The sequence below is a fragment of the Leuciscus leuciscus genome (assembly GCF_965113295.1).
Source record: "Leuciscus leuciscus genome assembly, chromosome: 15".
NCBI lineage: Eukaryota > Metazoa > Chordata > Actinopteri > Cypriniformes > Leuciscidae > Leuciscus > Leuciscus leuciscus.
Genome location: NC_138739.1, coordinates 4,434,250 through 4,456,886, shown reverse-complemented (window position 1 = coordinate 4,456,886; position 22,637 = coordinate 4,434,250). Strand labels below are relative to the sequence as shown.

Sequence of the window (22,637 nt, the reverse complement as noted above, 5' to 3'; positions counted from 1 at the left end):
ATTGAGCCGCGCCTCCGTTCAGGAAATCCATTCCACAGTTTGCAGCCAGCTAGCAGACTCGCCCGCGGGAATCACTTTTGGAGTCATTTCAGCAGACGTTAAAGCGAGCGCAGACATGACTCATGGATATCGGAAATCTCCGCAGGTTGGATCGGGAAAATCCGATACGTGAATTACGCTGGTATCGGGTCCGATACCGATACTGGATCGGATCGGCCCCATCCCTACTCAAAACAGTATAAAAGTTTGTAATAAACAGAGAAAATAAGCCAGGCTACTTCTTCCCAGAACTCATTTGCATAATCCCATAAAACAAACGTGGTACTGTTTGAAGATTACCGTTACAGAATCCACACTGTGAAGAGATGTCTAACTCACACTTAGAAATACAGGGATGGTAATTATATAAAGTGAAGCTCTTAACAGAAACGTATTAATGTCATACAGGTTTGGAACACCAAGAGGGTGAATAAGTAATGACAAAATGTTCATTTTTGGGTGAACTATCCTTTTATGCAAAAAGGAGGCGTGGTCTCTCCTCACGCCGTCATCAGAACTAGACTCTGGCGCGGTCACGTGCTACTCGCAGAGAATACTCCAGATCCAAGATGGCGGCGTACATGAGAATGTGGAGATCATACCGTCCCGCGTCCAGAAGCATCAGCACAGCTTCATCAGCAGGAACGGTCATGATCAGAGCCGGGTTAAACGCGTTATTCCCGCGGGATCCTCTCAGCGGGAGCCGCTTCATCCACATCCAGCGCTCGTACTCCAGTATATCCAGCAGAAAGTCGTTACACAACGCGAGGATCTCAGCATCCGCGGTGAGTGACAGGTGGAGGCGCGTGCCCGCGGGCTCCGGGAGCCTTGGACTCGGGTGTCAACAGAAGAGGTGTCTCTTCGGGAACCAGGGGAGCGGGTTCTCCGGGCAGGACGGTGCGGAGAGTAGCGGGGGAGCTGAGGATGAGTCCGGGGGTGATGAAGGTCCTTATACTCCTCCTCCTCAGATGAGCGCGCTCACCACGATGCTCGTGCCCGAGGTTTTCCCGAACGTGCCTCTCATCGCTGTCAACAGGAATCCCGTGTTTCCCAGATTCATCAAAATCATTGAGGTGATGATCTCACAGATGCATGCATGACGCAATCGGGGTTATGAAACATACAAGGTAGAAAAAAAAAAACATTCGAAATAAGTAAGAAGTAACTTGTGACATGTGTCAATAGTTTGACATTGACTTTTAGAGACACTGAAGTTTTCTTTGTGTTTTACTGCAGTTTTACTATAGTGTTGATGGTGTTTGCTGGTGATTTCATCATCCATAGAGTGTGTGTGTGTGTGTGTGTGAGAGAGAGAGAGAGAGAGAGATGATGTGTGTGTGTATGAGAGAGAGAGAGTGTGAGTGTGAGTGTGTGTGTGTGTGTGTGTGTGTGTGTGAGAGAGAGAGAGAGAGAGAGAGAGAGAGAGAGTGAGAGAGAGAGAGAGAGAGAGAGAGTGTGTGTGTGTGAGAGAGAGAGAGAGAGAGAGAGAGAGAGAGAGTGTGTGTGTGTGTGTGTGTGTGAGAGAGAGAGAGAGAGAGAGAGAGAGAGTGTGTGTGTGTGTGTGTGTGTGTGTGTGTGTGTGTGTGTGTGTGAGAGAGAGAGAGAGATGATGTGTGTGTGTGTATGAGAGAGAGAGAGTGTGAGTGTGTGTGTGTGTGTGTATGAGAGAGAGAGAGAGAGAGAGAGAGAGAGTGTGTGTGTGTGTGTGAGAGAGAGAGAGAGAGAGAGAGAGTGTGTGTGTGTGTGTGAGAGAGAGAGAGACAGTGTGTGTCTTGAGTAGTTGAAGTCTAGTAGTTTTGCATCGGAAACCACAGTTTTCTTGCGATGTTTCTGATTTTAAGACATTTATAGCAGTGAATGATCATCTTGGTAATAGAGCTGCATGATTCTCCCACGGATAGACAAGTAAACAAACTAACATGTGATTTACTAGAGGCTCTGAGAAAATGTTTTGTTAATCTAAATCAATTATTTAAAATTAAAATGATTAGACTGAAGACTACAGTCTTTTCAACATCACAGTATCATTATTTCTGTCTTACAATAATTCATATTAACACAGAAGTACTGGGATAAAAGTTGAGATATAAACACTGATATTTACGGTGATGATCAAAATAGAGCAAATCACCTTTTGGAAAAAACTTGTCGCTTCAAATAACGATTGTGTCGATTACATCATTACACCAGTAGGTGGCGACGAGTGACTGTTAAAAAGTGTACTTGTCATTGAATCATTCATTCAAGAGATTTGTTCAAAAATGCTGATTCATCCAGTAATGAAACGAGTGAAGTATTTATGAGTGAGTCATTGAATCATTCACTCAATTAGCATTTTGTCAGAACCGTAAATCACATTTTAGTTTTAGTTGTCTATTCAGAATCTGAAACAAAATATCTATCCAGAGTATCTATCGATATATAACAGAATATTTATCCAGAATCGTGCATCTGTACTTATTACTTAACATTATTTATTATTATAGATTGTATTGATTAGTTGTTGTAGCTCCAATTGACTACAATGTAAATATTAGTGTTGAATAAAAATGTTTTTAAATACCCACCTAAACAAAACCAGTCAAGCTGATTAGCATATTTGTGAATATTTTGTCATCTGAAGGTAAAAAACAAGCAGCTGATGGACCTGTTGAGGAGAAAGGTTCGCCTCGCTCAGCCGTACGCAGGTGTGTTCCTGAAGAAAGATGACAGGTAAGTGATTGTGTGTTTGATATAACGACTGTAAGTTGATGTTGCGCTGATTGTGGCGTGTTTATTTCCCAGTAACGAGTCGGATGTGGTGGAGAGTCTGGATGCCGTTTATCACACCGGAACATTCGTGCAGATCCACGAGATGCAGGATCTCGGAGACAAACTCCGTATGATTGTGATGGGACACAGAAGGTGACGCTCAAAATCACGGCTTTGAAAATGGCGTTCTCAGGAAAGTTGACCTCTGACCTTTTTCCCCCCTCATGGTCTCCCAGAATCCGCATCAGTAAGCAGCTGGATGTTGAGCCGGAGGAGCCGGCGTCCCTGGAGCTGGAGGCGGAAGGCGAGCCGCCCAAAGCCGCGCGCCGGAAGCAGAAACGTTCCCGCAAGGATCCGGCGTCTCCGGCCGAGGCCATGGAGGAGAAGGTGCGGGAGGCGGAGCTTGTGGTGGAGGCGCTTCCTCTTCCCAGCGTCCTCATGGTGGAGGTGGACAACGTGATCCACGAGGAATTCCAGGTCACAGAAGAAGTCAAGGTCAGCCTTACTTAGGGATGCAATTTTGGCCGAAACCGATAATTCTTCATATTTGAAAGCCGATAACTGATAATTCTTCATATTTGAAAGCCGATAACCGATAATTCTTCATATTTGAAAGCCAATAACCAATAATTCTTCATATTTGAAAGCCAATAACCAATAATTCTTCATATTTGAAAGCCAATAACCAATAATTCTTCATATTTGAAAGCCAATAACTGATAATTCTTTATATTTGAAAGCCAATAACCAACAATTCTTCATATTTGAAAGCCAATAACCAATAATTCTTCATATTTGAAAGCCAATAACCAATAATTCTTCATATTTGAAAGCCAATAACCAATAATTCTTCATATTTGAAAGCCAATAACCAATAATTCTTCATATTTGAAGGCCGATAACTGATAATTCTTTATATTTGAAAGCCAATAACCAATAATTCTTCATATTTGAAAGCCAATAACCAATAATTCTTCATATTTGAAAGCCAATAACCAATAATTCTTCATATTTGAAAGCCAATAACCAATAATTCTTCATATTTGAAAGCCAATAACCGATAGTTCTTTATATTTGAAGGCTAATAACTGATAATTCTTCATATTTGAAAGCCGATAACCGATAATTCTTTATATTTGAACCGATAGTTCTTTATATTTGAAGGCTGATAACTGATAATTCTTTATATTTGAAAGCCAATAACCAATAATTCTTCATATTTGAAAGCCAATAACCAATAATTCTTCATATTTGAAAGCCAATAACCAATAATTCTTCATATTTGAAAGCCAATAACTGATAATTCTTTATATTTGAAAGCCAATAACCAATAATTCTTCATATTTGAAAGCCAATAACCAATAATTCTTCATATTTGAAAGCCAATAACCAATAATTCTTCATATTTGAAAGCCAATAACCAATAATTCTTCATATTTGAAAGCCAATAACCAATAATTCTTCATATTTGAAGGCCGATAACTGATAATTCTTTATATTTGAAAGCCAATAACCAATAATTCTTCATATTTGAAAGCCGATAACCGATAATTCTTTATATTTGAACCGATAATTCTTTATATTTGAAAGCCAATAACCAATAATTCTTCATATTTGAAAGCCAATAACCAATAATTCTTCATATTTGAAGGCCGATAACCAATAATTCTTTATATTTGATAGCCAATAACCAATAATTCTTTATATTTGAACCGATAATTCTTTATATTTGAAAGCCGATAACCGATAATTCTTTATATTTGAAAGCCGATAAAGAACCGATAATTTATTATATTTGAAAGACGATAACCGATATATTGGTCGATAAATCTAAATAAAAAATTTTATATAATTTTTGAGAGCCTGATTACAAAAACAAAATTCTAACCATTAAAATCATTTAGTACTTCAGCTTAAAAAAAAATTGAAGTATCTTAATTTATTCTATTTAAATCGACCTTTATAATTATAATTTTTTCGAGTAGCACATTTTTTAATGGTTTTAGTTAACGATAATAACCCTGGTTCAGTATGCTAAGCATTTTCCAGCATGTCGGAAAGACATTTATGCGTTTATCCAAAGCGACTCGGAATCACAGCTTACGTTGTGTTGTTTTACATCAGGCCCTGACGGCTGAGATCGTCAAGACCATACGTGACATCATCGCTCTGAATCCACTGTACAGGTAAGAGAGGTGAAAGAGGCTGTTCAAAACCGCATGCTAAGGGAGATCAGTGTGTTTATCAGTGTGTGTGTGTTTGCTAGAGAGTCTGTGCTCCAGATGATGCAGGCTGGGCAGAGAGTAGTGGATAACCCTATATACCTGAGCGACATGGGGGCGGCGCTGACCGGGGCCGATTCTCACGAGCTACAGGACGTCCTGGAGGAAACTAACGTACGTTTACGACCCCCGAAACCCAGTCTCAGAGCGTCAATGTGTGTCTAACAGAAGACCTGTCGTTACAGATTCCCAAACGACTCTACAAAGCACTTTCTCTGCTGAAGAAGGAATACGAACTGAGTAAACTACAGCAGCGTCTCGGGAGAGAGGTGAGGACACGTTCCTGACTAGGGGTGGGAGGCGAAAATATCGAAATCAGATCAAATTAAAAATTTCGATTCCTCTTATCGATTCCTTTGTGAGCATATCAATACGACTTTAAACCATTGAAGCGCGAGACGACTCACAAGGCGTAACTATATTGGGCAACTCTTAAAGGGACAGCAGCCTAATATTCCTGCTGCCGTCTCTATAGTAACACTAATCAAACAACAAAAGACAAAGAGAAAACTCACTCGTTTTTGACTGAACAACTTTTGTAACTATATTTGTAATGTATATTTTACTTATAAAGTGCAGTGTTATTTTACATTTGATCACAGTTTCTGAACCTGAACACCTGAAAATCTTAAAACACAGTTTATTTCAGTCATATCGTTGTTCAGTTGTCTATTAGTTGCGATTTGTGATTTATTTGTTCTTTTTTACTTGTCTTTAATAATGCTTGAAGTTTATATTAGTTCGGCTAGTTTGTCACACGCTGTTGCTTATTCATGGATTTGTGTTGGCCTGTTGGTTTTGCTGCTCAGGTGGAGGAGAAGATCAAGCAGACGCACAGGAAGTACCTCCTCCAGGAGCAGCTGAAGATCATTAAGAAGGAGCTCGGCCTGGAGAAAGAGGACAAAGACGCCATTGAGGAGAAGTTCAGGGAGAGGTTGAAGGATCGTACCGTACCGCAGCACATCATGGAGGTTATCAACGAGGAGCTGAACAAACTGGGGCTGTTAGATAACCACTCCTCAGAGTTCAAGTAAGGAGGTCATCATTGTTACTATACCGTTTCTTCTTAAAGGATTAGTTCACTCTTTACTCTCCCCCACGTCATCCAAGATATGTCTTTCTTTCTTCAGTCAAAAAGAAATGAAGGTTTTTGAGGAAAACATTCCAGGATTTTTCTCCATAGAGTGACTTCAATGGAGTCCAACGGGTCGAAGGTCCAAATGTGAGTTTCAATGCAGCTTCAAAGTCTCGACACGATCCAGCCGAGGAATAAGAGTCTTATCTAGACAAACCAGTGGACATTTGATAAAACAAATAAACATTTATTTACTTTGTATAAATGCTCGTCTTTCACTAGCTCTGTGATGCGTCACGTGATGTGTGACCTTTCGACGTGATTGCGTAATGTGTGTCGCATCACAGCTAGTGCAAGACGAGCATTTATGGTTAAAAAGTATATAAATGTTTATTTTGTTATAAAATGTCCGCTGATTTGTCTAGAATAAGACTCTTATTCCTCGGCTGGATCGTGTCGAGACTTTGAAGCTGCACTGAAACTCACATTTGGACCTTCAACCCATTGGACCCCATTGAAGTCACTATATGGAGAAAAATCCTGGAATGTTTTCCTCAAAAACCTTCATTTCTTTTCGACTGAAGAAAGACAGACATGAACATCTTGGATGACGTGGGGAGAGTAAATCATCAGGAAATTTGAATTCTGAAGTGAACTAATCCCTTAATATCCATTATAATGCCCAAGAAGCTGAAAACCCAACTAAACCAGCTTAAGATGGTTGTACATGGACTCTACCTGGGCATTAGCTGCTTTAGATTGGTCGATCAGATGGTTTCGACATGGGAGACCATCGAAGTCCAGCAGCAAACCAGCTTCCATGTTCCACAAAGCACTTTGACCTCAATAAAATGGTATTTCGCTCATTCAAACTTTGATCCTCCCCCCATTACAATCCCCAGCGTCACCCGTAACTACTTAGATTGGCTGACCTCCATGCCGTGGGGAACCAACAGTGTGGAAAACCTGGAGTTGGTCCGAGCCAAAGAGGTGTTGGAAGAGGACCACTACGGAATGGATGACGTCAAGAAACGCATTCTGGTAAAGATCAAGCATAAGCGGCTCAATCTTTGTACGCTTACAAATCCTATTAATTAATCCTGGTGCTTGTTCATTCCTGCAGGAGTTCATAGCGGTAAGCCAGCTTAAAGGAAGCACACAGGGAAAGATCTTGTGTTTCTATGGACCTCCTGGAGTCGGCAAGACCAGTATCGCCCGCTCAATCGCCAGAGCGCTTAATCGCCAATACTTCCGCTTTAGTGTGGGAGGAATGACGGATGTGGCGGAGATTAAAGGCCACAGGTGAGTGATGCGTACCGTACATCTGTGAGGCCACGCCCACCAGCTGTGATGTCATGCATGAACATTTGTGAGAATTCAAGTCAAGTCAAGTCATTTATTACTGTCATGTGTAAAAGTTACCAAGAAAAACTTACTTGAATGCCCCTCCACAGACTATAGACAGAGCAAATACAATAAACCTCACTGCTATATAAACAACACTTATATACATATATACACAAATTACCAAATGATTGCAAAACCATATGACAATAAGATAATCGGTGACAAAATAAATAATACAATAAAGTGAGATTTTTGATCTTATGAGTGTCTGGTATTCTTACCTAACACTAACATAAGTGTTAGACATCAGTGTTGATTAAACATTAGTGGTGAACAATCTTACGGCATTGGGGAAGAAACCATTCCTGCGTCTACACTTCTTTTCAAGCTCTTAGTACCCAGTTTGTGATTGTGTTGGTGCGTTGCAGGAGAACATATGTTGGGGCAATGCCAGGAAAGATCATCCAGTGCCTGAAGAAAACTAAGACTGAAAACCCACTGGTCCTTATTGATGAGGTATGAACAATAAACAGGGTTCGTACACGGTGCTTAAAGTCGTTTCGAAAATTAACTCCTGAAAAACCCATGAAAAAAGCCATTTTTATGAAGAAAAACTTGAAAATGGAAAATATATTTTAAATTTTATTGATAAAACAATCTTTTAAAACAAAATTAACGCTGCATTCTGTCTGATATAGATATAGAGGCATTTCACATGAATATGAACGTGATATTGCTCATATTAATGTCCAAGTATATGATACAGCTTTCATTCTTTAGGTCAATCATGTATTAATGGGGAATAAATCAGTTTGAAAGAGTAAAGCGATATCTTTGTCATAGTTTCCTTTCAATGGTTAAAGTTTCCACAGTCATTGCATCTGCTGCACTTTATTAGTACCATTTTGTTTTATTAGTTTATTTTTTATTTATCTATTTACCTTTTTTAGAATTTAAAAGATAATAAAGAAAGATATTGTTTTGATCTCTGATTGTAGTCCTTGAAAAAAACAAAAAATGAGTGCTTAAAGTCATTGAAAGTCCTGGAATTTCATTTGACAGAGTGTGTGTACGAACCCTGAATAACCGTGATCCTAACGCTGTGTGTTGGGATAACTTTGCTGAGCTCATCTGTGTGTTGTACAGGTTGATAAGATAGGTCGAGGCTACCAGGGTGACCCGTCTTCTGCACTACTGGAGCTTTTAGATCCAGAACAGAACGCTAACTTCCTCGACCACTACCTGGATGTGCCTGTCGACCTGTCTAAGGTGAGAACTAGACAAAATACACGTTTGTTGGAAGAATACTATGGATTTATTTAGGGTTAGAAATGAACACTCGCCAAATGCGTGTAAAAATGAACTGTGGCGGGAAACGCTGTCAGATCACGAGCCAAATTATCGTGTTAATCATTGTTTACTCACTTCATGGGGAAGTTCGTGTAAGACAAATCTGTGCAGATTTAGCGCAAATACTCGTGATATATTAAATACAGTGTATTGTGCAGAATCTGCTCATATTTGGCTTACTTGAACACACACGTCACTACACAACAAATAACAGTTTTTTATGTTTTTAAAAGAAGTCTCTTCTGCTCACCAAGGCTGCATTTATTTGATAAAAAAAATAATAAAAAAACCAGTAATATTGTGAAATATTATTGCAATTTAAAATAACTGTTTTCTATGTGAATATACAGTAAAGTGTAATTTATTCCTGTGATGCAAAGCATCATTACTCCAGTCTTCAGTGTCACATGATCCTTCAGAAATCATTCTAATATGACGAGTTGATGCTCAAGAAACATTCATCATTATTATGAATGTTGAAAACAGTTTTTTACATTTTTATTTCAGGATTCTTTGCTGAATAGAAAGTTCAAAAGAACAGCATTTCTCTGAAATCTAAAGCTTTTGTAACATTAAACACTACCGGTCAAAAGTTTGGGGTCAGTAAGAATTTTATTTTTTGGGGGAAATAAATAAAATAAATCAATACTTTTGTTCATCAAGGATGAATTAAATTGATCAAGAGTGACAGTAAAGACATTTATAATGTTACAAAAGCTTCTATTTCAGATAAATGCTGTTCTTTTGAACTTTCTTTTCATCAAAGAACCCTGAAAATAAATATTGTCAACATTGATAATAATCATAATGTTTCTTGAGCATCAAATCATCATATTAGAATGATTTCTGAAGGATCATGTGACACTGAAGACTGGAGTAATGATGCTTTGATCACAGGATACATTACTCTTTACTGTATATTCACATAGAAAACAGTCATTTTAAATTGTCATAATATTCAAGAATATAATCTTTTTTGTTGTTGTTGTATTTTTAATCATATAATTGCAGCCTTGAGCAGAAGAGACTTCTTTTAAAAACATTACAAATCGTACCGATCCAAAGCTTTTGACCGGTAGTGTATATATAAACTGAGACGTAGTTAATCTGAAATCTAAAAAAAAAAAAATGTCTTTGTTGTCCAGTAGAAGTTCTGATTGGCCGTAACTTCAGTTAAAAATGTAGAAGCCAAACTGGCCAGTGAGTGAAAAGGTTAATCTCAAACGCTGGTGTTATTGTTCCTACATTAGTGTTTCCTTTGGGTTTCAGGTGCTTTTCATCTGTACGGCCAATGTCCTCGACACCATCCCCGAACCCCTAAGAGACCGGATGGAAATGATTAACGTGTCAGGCTACGTTGCTCAGGAGAAACTGGCCATTGCGGAGGTACGTTCACTTGGTCTTTTTTCCTGAAAATCAACAACACGTTTTATATTTTGGGGTTACCTCGACAATCTGAGTCTGGCATTATGGGTATAGCTTAAAGCCGCCAACTGGAAGGTTGCTGGTTCAAGACCAGTAGTTAATAAGCTATAATTCCTTAAGTTGGTTGTGCACAGATTCTACTTGGCCATTGGTGGATCTGGTTTTGACCTGGGAGACCATCTTAAACCAGCAACAAGGTTGACAAAACCCAACTAAAACCAGTTGTACATAGTTTCTACCTGGTCATTAGCTGAACTAGATGGTTGATCAGTTGGACTGCAAACTGGTTGACCTGCTAGACCATCTTAAACCAGCAACAAAGTTGGCAAAACCCAGGTAAAACCAGTTTAAGATGATTGTACATGGAGTCTACCAGGTCATTAGATACTTAACAAGCCATAACTCCTAAAGATGGTTGTGCACAGATTATACTTGGCCATTAGCTGATCGATTGGCTTATAAAATGGTGGATCTGGTTTTGACCTGGGAGACCACCTTAAACCAGCAACAAAGTTGACAAAACCCAACTAAAACCAGTTGTACATAGTTTCTAAATCATGTTTTGACATGGTAGACCACCTTAAACCAGCAAAAAAGTTGACAAAACCGAGTTTAAACCATCTTAAGATTATTGTACATGGTTTTTACCTGGTCATTAGCTGCTTTATATGGTTTATCAGTTGGACTACAAACTGGTGGACCAGGTTTTGACCTGGTAGACCACCTTAAACCAGCAACAAAGTTGGCAAAACCCAGCTAAAACCAGTTTAAGATGATTGTACATGGGATTTACCTGGTCATTAGCTGCTTTAGATGGTTTGTCCGTTGGATTACAAGCTGGTTGATATGGTTTTGACCTGGTTGACCACCTTAAACCAGCAGAAAGGTTGACAAAACCCAGCTAAAACCAGTTGTACATAGTTTCTACCTGGTCATTAGCCCACCAGTTATTTATTATTTACTTATTTCAATGATTTAATTGCACTAGATGGTTAATCAGTTGGACTACAAACTGGTGGACCTGGTTTCGACATGGTAGACCATCTTAAATCAGCAACAAAGTTGACAAAACCCAGTTAAAACCAGTTTAAGATGATTGTACATGGGTTTTACCTGGTCATTAGCTGCTTTAGATGGTTTATCATTTGGACTTCAAGCTGGTGGACCAGGTTAAGCAATTAAAGTTGATAAAACCCAGCTAAAACCAGTTGTACATAGTTCCTACCTGGTCAGAACTGAACTAGATGGTTAATCAGTTGGACTACAAACTGGTGGACCTGGTTTCGACATGGTAGACCATCTTAAACCAGCACCAAAGTTGACAAAACCCAATTAAAACCAGTTTAAGATGATTGTACATGGGATTTACCTGGTCATTAGCTGCTTTAGATGGTTTATGAGATGGACTACAAGCTGGTGGACCAGGTTTTGACATGGTAGACCATCTTAAATCAGCAACAAAGTCAACAAACCCCAGCTAAAACCATCTTGATATAGTCAATGCATCAGGTTATGTTGCTGAGGAGAAACTGGCCATCCCTGACGCTAGAAGTCACTTCCAAAGAGTTCGTTCCACCGGATGCATTGAAGTCGGCATCAAACTTTCCTGGTTTTTGTGCCCCCACAGAGATACCTGGTTCCCCAGTTGCGATCTCTCTGCGGGTTGGACGAGCAGAAGGCCAGAATAACCCCCGAGGCCCTGAACGTGCTCATCAGACAGTACTGTCGGGAGAGTGGCGTCAGGAACCTGCAGAAGCAAGTCGAGAAGGTTCAGCAGATTCATTATTTATTCAGATTGAGGATTATTATTTCTGAGCGTCCCGCTGAGCTCTGTACCTTCACAGGTGTTCAGGAAAGTGGCGTTTCGGATCGTCAGCGGCGAGGGATCGGCGGTCAGCGTCACTTCGGAAAACCTCCAGGATTTCGTGGGGAAGCCCATCTTCACTGTGGACCGGATGTATGACGTCACGCCGCCGGGAGTCGTCATGGGCCTGGCCTGGACCGCAATGGGTGAGCGTTCAAACTCGGTTTACTCGTTTCCAGATTCGACTATGAATAGTTTAGTGCAGTTTTGGTTTGATGTTGGCTAATGGTCACATGACATGCAGGTCTCGTTTAGTAAGTGTGTTATTTTTATCGTTTTTATTTTAGAATTATATAATTATTTTAATTTTCCATTTTTTGTCAGCGATTTCTTATATTTTGTAATTTTGTGTTTACATTTTTATTCTCTTTTTAAAGTTATGTATTTTAATTTGTCATTTTATGACGTAATTCATTCTTAGTTGGTGCTTTGCTTTGACTTGTTTATCTTTACATTTTTGTTTTTATTTTTGTTTTTATTTATTCATCGTTTAGTTGGTGCCTTATTTTGATTTGTTTTTATTTGTAAACTACTTGTGTAAATTTTTTATGATATATTCATTCTTAGTTTGAGCTTTGTTTCATTTCTTTATTAAAATTATTTACGTATTGTAATTTTAAATTTTTATGATTTAACTTATGTTTACTGGTGCTTTTTGTTTTTGTTTTCTTACAATTATTTATTTTAATTTTATATTTTTATGATATAATTTTTAGTTAGTGCTTTATTTAAATTAGTTTTATTGTATGATTTAATAAATTTTTAGTTAGTGCTTTATGACATTTTAATACTATATGCATTTTTATGTTTGTTTTTTTTAGTTAGCGCATTATTTTGACTATTTTAACAATTTATTGATTGGAATTTAAAATTTTTAGAATTTAATTAATGTTTTATTAGTGCTATATTTGTTTTCATCTTAAAATTATAATTAAAAATATATATTTTTATGATTTCATTTGTAGTTAGTGCTTTATTTTATAATTTAAATTGTAGTTAGTGCTTTATTTTCATTTGCTTTATTTTAACATAATTTATTTTATAATTTAATTAAATTTCAGCAGGTGCTTTTTGACATTTTAATACTATATACATTTTTACTGTTTTTTTTTTTATATATATATTTTTTTTACCACTTTAATGTCTCATTAGCTTCAGCATTCTCTCATGTGCCCCTGTCCTGTCCTCAGGCGGGTCGACGCTGTTCATCGAGACGTCTCTGCGGCGCCCGAGGGATCCGGTGGGCAAAGACGGACCCAGAGACGGGTCGCTGGAGCTCACGGGACAGCTGGGAGACGTCATGAAGGAGAGCGCTAAGATCGCATACACCTTCGCTCGCTCATTCCTCATGAAGAAGCGGCCGGAGAACGAGTTCCTGGTGGGATCGCACATACACCTGCACGTTCCCGAGGTGAAGATCGTGTGATTATTCTGCAGGAACGTGTCAAGCCACATTTATTTATATAGCGCTTTTTACAACACAGATCGTTTCAAAGCAGCTTTACAGAGATAACAGGAGAATAATGCAACAAAGTTTGTTTCCTGAAGAAAATACATCACAGTTCAGCTTAAGGGAGTTCAGTGATGGTTCATTTTTGTTGTAATAAAGTTATTAATTTAGTTAATTTATATATATAGCCGCTCTGGAGTAAACCATGATGTCATCGTTCAGTTCTCATATAATAGTGTCTATGCAGGCAGATCAATAATATTGTTAAATATTCAATTTAATGTCCCCAACTAAACAAGCCAAGCTGATGGCAACAGTGTGTTTGGTCCAAGCTAGCGATGTGACGGTGAGGATATCTTCCCACCGGTTAATGGACGTGTGACAACACGGTAATACTGGTATCACCGGCAGGGGCTTTTAAATTAAGTCTGCGAGGTCATTCATAATGAGTATTTTTTTATCTCATGTAAAAGTGTATCTATAGTATAATATTTTTATAATATCTTATAATATTTTTACGTGCATATTGATACGCAGTGTAAACCCCTCGGGTAGGATTAGTGATGTGGAGTACGTGTGTATTACACGGCATAAAGTGCGTATCACATGCATGTAAAAACTCTTTATTGTGTATAAATTGCACGATAAATCCAATCCGTGCTCTAGATACACATTTACATGAGATCGGGCTGGTTTTTCTCTAGGAATGACCTGAAAACGCTCGCTCTCTTCTGCTCGCTCCGCGCCCGTGGACACGTGCGCATTTTAGTTTCGCTTTCAAATTAGTGCCACTTCGGGGGCGGATTGCCTGAATGATGAGCTCAGACTATTATTCTTAATGAAAAACACAACAACAAAACAGTACAATGACAAATTCGCTTAAATAGGCGCTTTTACATTTTGTTGGCATTCATGTGCGTTCAACTCATAAATATGATCTTTACGACAGTGTTTTACACAGTGTGTGTGTGTGTGTGTGTGTTCAGGGAGCGACTCCTAAAGACGGGCCGAGCGCGGGCGTCACGATCATCACGGCTCTCCTGTCTCTGGCTCTCGACACCCCGGCCCGGCAGAACCTGGCCATGACCGGAGAAGTGTCCCTGACCGGGAAGATCCTGCCGGTGGGGGGGATCAAGGAGAAGACCATCGCGGTGAGTTAAGCCCAATTTATACTTCTGCGTCGAACTCGCGCCGTAGCTACGTCGTAGGCTGTGTGTAGCGCGCGTACCCTTCGGCATACCCTGACGCGCACCTCTCCAAAAATGTAACAACGCGTCAACTCTACGTGGACGCAAGCGCTGTGATTGGTCTGCTGGGACCGCTCCCTCGGGTTTTACATGCTCCCTCCCATGAGTGATTGTGCGTCAACGCGGACAACGACGCAGAAGTATAAATTAAAACCAACGCGTAGAGGCTCCGGCGTAGGTCCGACGCAGAAGTATAAATTGGGCTTTACTGGGGTTGACTGCCTTATGGGCCTTTCACACAGGAAGGTATGTGTATGCGCAGCGCTGCGCTATAAAACCCATTCATCTCAATGGCTTGCGCCGCGCAAGGACGTTTTGTTGCTGCGTCGACCAAAGCGCAAGCGCAGCGGTGCGCATCATTGGCGAGCTCACGCCGCGGTCAAAGTTCAAAATAGTTCAACTTTTGCCGCTGCGCTCTGTGACGATTACCAGCGCGGCCAATAGAATCGGGGGATCCAAACAAGCACGGAAATCAAAATGGATGAACGTCTAGTCTTGTGTGTGTCGGAATTTCTTGAGCTGTACGATACAAGTTTGAGATCGTCAGGAAAGCTGTATTCAAATCAGTATTTTATGAGGATTTGATGCTCAAGAAACATTTATGATTATTATCACTGTTGAAAACCGTTATTTACATTTTTATTTCAGGATTCTTTTATGAATGGAAAGTTCAAAAGAACAGCATTTATCTGAAATAGAATCTTTTGTAACATTATAAATGTAGAACGGGACAGATACATTGTTTGCTGCTGACCGAAAGGAGGAACAACTTATCCATTGCGCGGGTGGTGGCGCAATGGATAAGACACATGCCTTTGGTGTGAGAGACCCGGGTTCGAATCCACTGTGAGACACCAATGTGTCCCTGAGCAAGACACTTAACCCCTAGTTGCTCCAGAGGCGTGCGACCTCTGACATATATAGCAATTGTAAGTCGCTTTGGAAAAAAGCGTCAGCTAAATGAATAAATGTAAATGTAAACAACAGACGTAATAGAGCTCCCGCTAAAAGTTTTTAAAACTCCGCCTACGTCATAGCGCAGCGCAAATCGCGTTGTATCTGAAGGGCAACGCAGAACCCAGCGGCAAGCGCCGCGCATACCGCGTCCTGTGTGATACCCCTTTTCCACCAAGGCAGAGCTGGTGCTGGTTCGGAGCCAGAGCCTAGTTTCAAATCGGTTCTTTGTTTTTCCACCGCCAAAGCACCAGCTCCGAACCAGTAAAACTGGTTCTTAAGTAGCACCAAATCATTGCAGGGTCTAGAACGGAGCCAAGAAAGAACCGCTTGCGTCAGAGGCTGGGGGCGGGGTTACCGTGGCCAACAAGACTGAAGAGAAACTTGTGACCGCCATTTTTAAATAGCAGCTAGTCGAGCTAATAGCAGCTCGATTATAATATCCGTCTATGTAAGTTACGGCGAGCTGCACGAACGCGTTGGATTCGCCGTGTTTGGATGCCGATTTATTTTCGCAAACCCATGAGCATCCATAGTAACGCAACGTCTATTATGGTTGATGCCTTGTTCGAGATGCATCGGAGCAGCGTGGATCGATCAGAGCTGCGGGAGTGTTTGGAGATTATACGACTCCTTGTGCTTTTTGATCGCTTTCGCAGTGCTTTGATTTCATGTGCTGATCGTTCTGCGAGAAGCCGATGCATCTCGAACAAGTCTGGTGTGTTTGTGTTTGGCGCTGCCGCACTAGCGTTGCTGGGCAACATGATACGTATGCAGTGACGTAAGATATAGCTCTGTTGTGGCTCTCTGGCCGGTGGAAACGCAAACCGGTTCGTCAGTCGAACCAACTCCGAACTGGCAATAGCTCTAGCTCTGAACCAGCACCCGGTTCTTGTTGGTGGAAAAGGGGTAGGAGAAGACCATCGCGGTGAGTTACTGGGGTTGACTGTTAGTGCTTGTGTGTGTGCGTGTGTGTGTGCGTGCGTGTGTGTGCGTGCGTGTGTGTGTGTGTGTGGGGATCAAGGAGAAGACCTTCGCTGTGAGTTACTGGCCTTCACTCGCTGTGCTGTGGAGAGGCCGTCATTAGCACATTAATTATGACATAAAAAGGAAAAATATTTAGTATGACTTATGACATACTGATTAAGATATATTAAGTAGTCATACTTTTGACTTGTCAAAACTTTGTTTTTTTTATATATAACTTTCATAATTTCAACTTTTTGTCATCATTTTGAATCAGATTTTTAAAAATCTTATAAATATGACTTAGTATGTCATGAGATGAAAAGTCAAAATGATGGCATACTAAGTCATATTTATGAGATAAAAAAAAATCTGTAAAAATTATGACTTTAATGTCATGATTTTGACATGTCAAAACTATGAGTTTTCATAATTTTCATGATTTCAACTTTTTGTCATTAATTTGACTTCAAGATATTTTTTCATCTCATAAATATGACTGTCGTAATTTTGACTTATATGATTTCGTTTGTCATAAATTGTTTCTCCTGTGTGGCAGAATGATTGTTTCATTGGGCTAAAGTAATTAAATTAGGTTTTATTAGTTAATATTACTCAACTACATTTGTTAATATGAAAAATACGAACAAAACTTAATTTATTGATCTCAGTTAATGTTAAAAAACTTGATTTATTCATCGAAAATCACACATTTGTTCAGACATTATGCATGAAATACATTAATTTACTCCGCTTCGCGTCGGGGTCCCGATCAGCCTGTCAGGGTTATCCGCTATAACAAACGACTCGCCATACATTATCCCTTACATATTGTATATTTATCCTATAGATGTACAGGTGTATTGAGTGATGTGTGTTGTGTGTTGTCAGGCGAAGAGAGCGGGCGTCACCTGTATCCTCCTGCCGGTCGAGAACAAGAAGGATTTCTCGGATCTGGCCGACTACATCACAGAAGGACTGGAAGTGCACTTCGTGGACAACTACAGCCAGATCTTCCCAATCGTGTTCCCGGGACACTGAGCAGTCCCGCCGTTTCATCTCCGTGACATCACACACACAGAGAAGCAGGACGAGTCATTCCCCGTGTGAGACTGTTGCATCATGGGACGCGGATCATCATGATCCCTGGAGCTGGAGACTCTGTTGCTGCTACTCAAGACTCTACTGAAGATTTTATACTCATAATCTCGTCATATGTGTAAATAACTGCCTTAAACGTGTTTCCTCAAATCATTTACAATAAATATATAAATTATGACACGGCTTGTGTGAGTCTCGATCTGGAGGAAATTATCATTTCTTCAATGTCATTCAGTTTTATTGAATTTAGTGAATTCTGTCTTTTGAGGAATTTTTTTTAGTGATGTTTAAATTTATTAAAGTTGATATATTTTAATTGCACTCAATTGCAACTTCATTACAAATATATTTAAATGGATGAAAAACAAGGTTTGTTAATTACAACTTCATAGTTTCGAAGTAATACGTCAGAATTTTAACTTTTTGTCAATTTCAACTTCCATCTCAAATTCAACTTTTCGTCTGAAAAATAAAAAATTGAAAAATATGACTGAAAATATGACTTAAATTATAACATCAAAATGTAATATGGAATAACACTGGTTAAAAAAAATTATGCTTTTGTAAATCAATTCTCAAAATTATGATATCATTTATAATCATGACATACTTCATATGACAGTTGAAATTATAACATAATTCATAATTTATCGCATTTGACTTAGTGTAATTTTGATAGATCTACAAAAGCATGATTTTTTTTAATCAGTGTTATTCAATATTGCATTTAAAGTTTATATATTTAAATGGATGAAAAGGTTCATTAAAAATTACAACTGTCAGAATTTAAACGGTCAAATTCAACTTTTTGTTTGAAAAACGTGTAACTTTGACTCATTTCTGAGTCAAAGTTACACGTGGATGTCAATTTTGACTTGGTATGTAATTATTAATTTCTCAAATACAAACGTAATAATTTTAGCTTTTCTTTCTCATGACTGTAATTGATGATTTACAAAAGCATGATTTGTTTTTTAACCGTAGTGTCATTCAAGATTACATCTAAAGTTGATATTTTAATTGTACTAAATTGCAACTTCATTACAAATATATTTAGATGCATGACAAACGAGTTTCATTAGTATATATTAGTTGAGCATGAATGCTTGTAGACTCGTTCAGTAGTGAACATTTCAGAAATAACCATGAAAACACATGGAAAGTCCTGAATTCTTCGGTGTAATTAAATAATTTGGTGCATCAGAGAGATATATACACACATACACAACCCGTGACCGATGACAAACAGGCTTATTTCCTCAAGCAACTCTGCATTTGGTTAAACACACTCTGATATGATCCACAGCTTTCTTGCAGACACTCGTTACTCAGTCGAGCACACTGATTGGCTCGTTCAAATGAAGCACAACTCCAATGCTTGTTTTTACACATACAAATTTATTTGTCATAATCCAGGCTACTCCTTCTTGGCAGCAGCTTTCCTCATCGCAGCCAGGATGTTGCTGAGCTCCTCACGCTTTCTCTTGGCTCGGATGTGAGTTCCCACCTGTACACACACACACACACACACACACACACACACAATGAGGAAAACTAGACTCACACCTGTGCATTTAGGCCAATAAAGCAGAGTTCCCATCTCATGTGTTCAAGAGAACAAAATCGTTACTTCCTGTGAAACTGCCACTCAATATCAGCAATAAAACTAAGTTGCTGCAATGTGGCTCTTCATCCCTCCATCATAAATGAGTCGAGTCTCAGATGAGACAAACTCTGTCATGTTCTCTTGTGTTCGGATGTTAAACCTTCTCATTTCAATTAAACCAAATCATTCTGATCACAGACTTTGCGTTTCAGAGCCACTAAACCTATATTTGAGATGCTGCGATGTGATTGGTCCACTGGTTAGTCCAGTTATCCAATCACAGCCTCCGCTGAGGAAAAGTCACCCGAGGTTTTGAGGGATTTATCCGGTAAATGTGTCTCCATCCTAGTTTATACACACGTCTCATCGGATTGAACAATTATCCGCCTCAATTAAGCAAATTCGTTCTTTTATGCACATTTTCAGAATTAATGTGAATCTTAACGTTTCCATCTAGTGTTCTTCAATGCAGTATCCCAAAATGCACTTATAAATAGTTGGATGGAAACACAACCAGATCCTGAAGATGCACAAATTAAACCTGCCAATCAAAAGCTGGACTCATTTTTTAAAATAAGATTTTGTACCAATTGTTTATAAGATTTTAAAGTTGTTTTGAAAACCAGTTTTTAAATTTCTTTTATAGTATCGTCTAACCAAGTTATGTGTGCGCGTCTATATATCCTATAACTATATAAATAGACTAATCATATAAATTCATTATAAAGCTGTTTCGAAGAGTTTTCTTTCAAAGCATCGTCAAACCAAGTTTGTATTTAAATATATACACTTTAATACCAAAATACAGTAAAGACTGCGTAGTGTATTTTTATACTCGATTACTGTGGTATTTTGTACCTTGAAACTAAACCAACAAAACCAAAAATCTAAAGCACTTTTCATTTGATTTGTATCTTCATATAATGTGGTCAATATGGAATCTCATTTATTGAAAAAGGAAAAAAAAGCTAATTTTCCAGAAACTCATGGGGATCAACATACCCTCTTCTTGATGAACTTGAGGGCCCGTTTGTCCTTGGACACCTTCAGCAGCTCCATGGCACGTCTCTCGTAGGGCGCGAAACCACACACCTCACGGATCATGTCACGCACAAACTTAGTGTGCTTGGTCAGATGCTGAAACACAACAGCGATGTTACTTTACACACGACTGCACTGGTATACTGTGGTTTATACAGCAGGGCATGATGGGAGAAAGTCACGGACATGAGTGTAAAACCACATGTTAACCTGTTAAACGGGGCATAGATCTGAACATAAAATGGTTGTAAGATTATTGCAGATTGAAAGCACTTAAACAGCATACAAAGTTATAGAAATGATCTATAAAGTAAATGTACTGCACTAAAAATTACAGATTTTTTTTTACTAAAATCGCCAGAAAATCAAAACCATGCGTCAAACACAGTTCTACATTTAAACTCGATCTCAAAAATGTAGCGCGCTAAAAGTAACGTACCGTAACGGACAATTTCAAAACGGTTTCACAGGAAGAATTTACACCGTTAAGTTTTCTAATTAACCCTTTAGAACCGGCCGTGTCGTCGCCGACACACACCAGCAAGCTGTATTCATGTCACCGTAACTCTTCAAGCGTTTGCACTATCAGAACCATTCAAATTGCCCCTGACAGTAGACAACAACATGCGCTGTTCGGCAATATACGGCTTATTACGGTAAGTTTAGCTTTCCATCTGCAAATGACAGCAGCGCGTGAAGGAAGGATTTGAACAGAGAGATACGAAGCACTGCAGTTAGAGTGTTTTGGATTGCAGAAAATAATAAAAGAAACAAATACATGGCGAAAGAAGTGTTAGACAGAAGCAGATTTTTAATGAAACTTGGGAAGCGGATGGCCGTTACTCTCACGTATCTAAGCATGTAGTGTGTGTGCGTGCCTATGAATGCGTGCATGTGTATGTGTGCGTGTATGAAAGAAAGTGTCCTAAATGAAAACTGTGCAACCCAATGTCACAAAAAATACTTGTATAAATGTATTATAGTTCATTTTTCAACTTTAAAGTGTTAGTTTCTTTCATTCATGATTTTTTCTAAATAAAAATCAGTACATTTATTCCCGTTTTTTATATTTTTGTCTTTAAATTCTGTTTACAAACTCATCACACACAATAATAGTCACTAACTGTAATTTGTTGAAAGCTAATCTTTTTCTGGAAAAGATGACACCTTGCATTGTTTTAGAATTGTACAGTCAAAAAGAATCTAAATATGTGAAAAACTCCTATTTTAGCTTCAGGTTCTAAAGGGTTAAAATGTGCGATGTGGAAAAAGCTATTAGCGCGCGACTGACAGACTGGCAGTTAACAGGTTAAATGCTGATTTTAACAACCCAAACCAGTGAAACATGGCCTCACTCACCCCTCTCCTGCGACTGTGCTTGGGCTTAGACACGTTTTTGGTCACTGGATGGCCTTTATTAAGGCCAACTGCCATAGGATACCGTATAGCCATCTCTGAGGAGAACAAATGTGATTAAACATACAAATCCACATGAAAACACGAGCTATTAGTGGGCTATACAAGAGCTCAAAGTCATTATATAACACCATTTCATGATGAGGGAGAATACAGTTAACATTTTAAACACGTTTCGGGTTGTAAGCTTCCCAGATATAGTTCATTTATAACGCCAGTGTTTGAGAATCACCTCAGAGTGCTTCACCACATCTACTCTCAGTGAAACCCTCCAAAACACACTAACATCACGCTAAATGTTCCCAATAATCGCTGGAAATCACTTTAGAAGGTTTATATTTACAAACGCGCGCACTTTTGTGATGATTTGAGGTAAGATGTATTAGATATAAATGTGATTTTAATGCTTGCGATTCTCCGGCGATTCATACCTGCGTTTTGCTAATGGCGTCCAAACCGGAAGGACCGCTGATCGGCGGAAGTTGAACTTACACACGCGACGAAAAGAGAAGAGATCGCGGGAAAAACGAGTGGCGCCATCTAGAAGTGAACAAAATGTATTTTGAAGTATTGTAGTCCGGTGCGTCCATAGATGGCATTATACATAATAAACAGCTGGTTGATTGTAGAGTTATTATTTTTAATGTTTGCTTTTTTCTAATACCAAAACGATTCGATCCAGTAAAATTAATAAAACAACCAAATTACATTATTGCATTATCA

General features: G+C 39.0%; 2 protein-coding genes across 2 annotated transcripts; one reads left to right on the top strand and one right to left on the bottom strand.

Annotated features, from left to right (window-relative positions):
* Positions 1-254: 254 nt before the first annotated feature.
* On the top strand, positions 255-18,029 carry lonp1 (lon peptidase 1, mitochondrial). The gene is made up of 18 exons (XM_082138992.1): positions 255-1,112; positions 2,663-2,751; positions 2,824-2,943; positions 3,027-3,285; positions 4,915-4,976; positions 5,057-5,186; positions 5,258-5,341; positions 5,882-6,102; positions 7,050-7,188; positions 7,271-7,449; positions 7,923-8,010; positions 8,641-8,763; positions 10,114-10,230; positions 11,897-12,037; positions 12,114-12,279; positions 13,324-13,544; positions 14,570-14,734; positions 17,642-18,029. The coding sequence occupies exons 1-18, from the start codon at positions 609-611 to the stop codon at positions 17,789-17,791; spliced, it is 2,958 nt and encodes a 985-aa protein (XP_081995118.1). The 5' UTR covers positions 255-608; the 3' UTR covers positions 17,792-18,029.
* Positions 18,030-19,229: 1,200 nt separating this feature from the next.
* Positions 19,230-22,461, bottom strand: rpl36 (ribosomal protein L36). The gene is made up of 4 exons (XM_082139621.1): positions 22,346-22,461; positions 21,858-21,952; positions 20,460-20,594; positions 19,230-19,358 (listed from the first exon to the last, which is right to left on the bottom strand). Exons 2-4 carry the CDS (start codon positions 21,948-21,950, stop codon positions 19,269-19,271), a joined length of 318 nt encoding a protein of 105 aa, XP_081995747.1. The 5' UTR covers positions 21,951-21,952; positions 22,346-22,461; the 3' UTR covers positions 19,230-19,268.
* Positions 22,462-22,637: the final 176 nt, after the last annotated feature.

What these genes read in the sequence shown, in the direction of transcription:
- lonp1 (XM_082138992.1), top strand. Translation starts at nt 609, where the DNA reads ATGGCGGCGTACATGAGAATGTGGAGATCATACCGTCCCGCGTCCAGA. An exon ending in GCTCTGAATCCACTGTACAG is followed by an intron (nt 4,977 to 5,056) that starts GTAAGAGAGGTG and finishes TGTGTTTGCTAG; the next exon opens with AGAGTCTGTGCTCCAGATGA. An exon ending in TGCAGAAGCAAGTCGAGAAG is followed by an intron (nt 12,038 to 12,113) that starts GTTCAGCAGATT and finishes GTACCTTCACAG; the next exon opens with GTGTTCAGGAAAGTGGCGTT.
- rpl36 (XM_082139621.1), bottom strand. Translation starts at nt 21,950, where the DNA reads ATGGCTATACGGTATCCTATGGCAGTTGGCCTTAATAAAGGCCATCCA. An exon ending in AGCACAGTCGCAGGAGAGGG is followed by an intron (nt 20,595 to 21,857) that starts GTGAGTGAGGCC and finishes GTTGTGTTTCAG; the next exon opens with CATCTGACCAAGCACACTAA. An exon ending in TCAAGTTCATCAAGAAGAGG is followed by an intron (nt 19,359 to 20,459) that starts GTATGTTGATCC and finishes GTGTGTGTACAG; the next exon opens with GTGGGAACTCACATCCGAGC.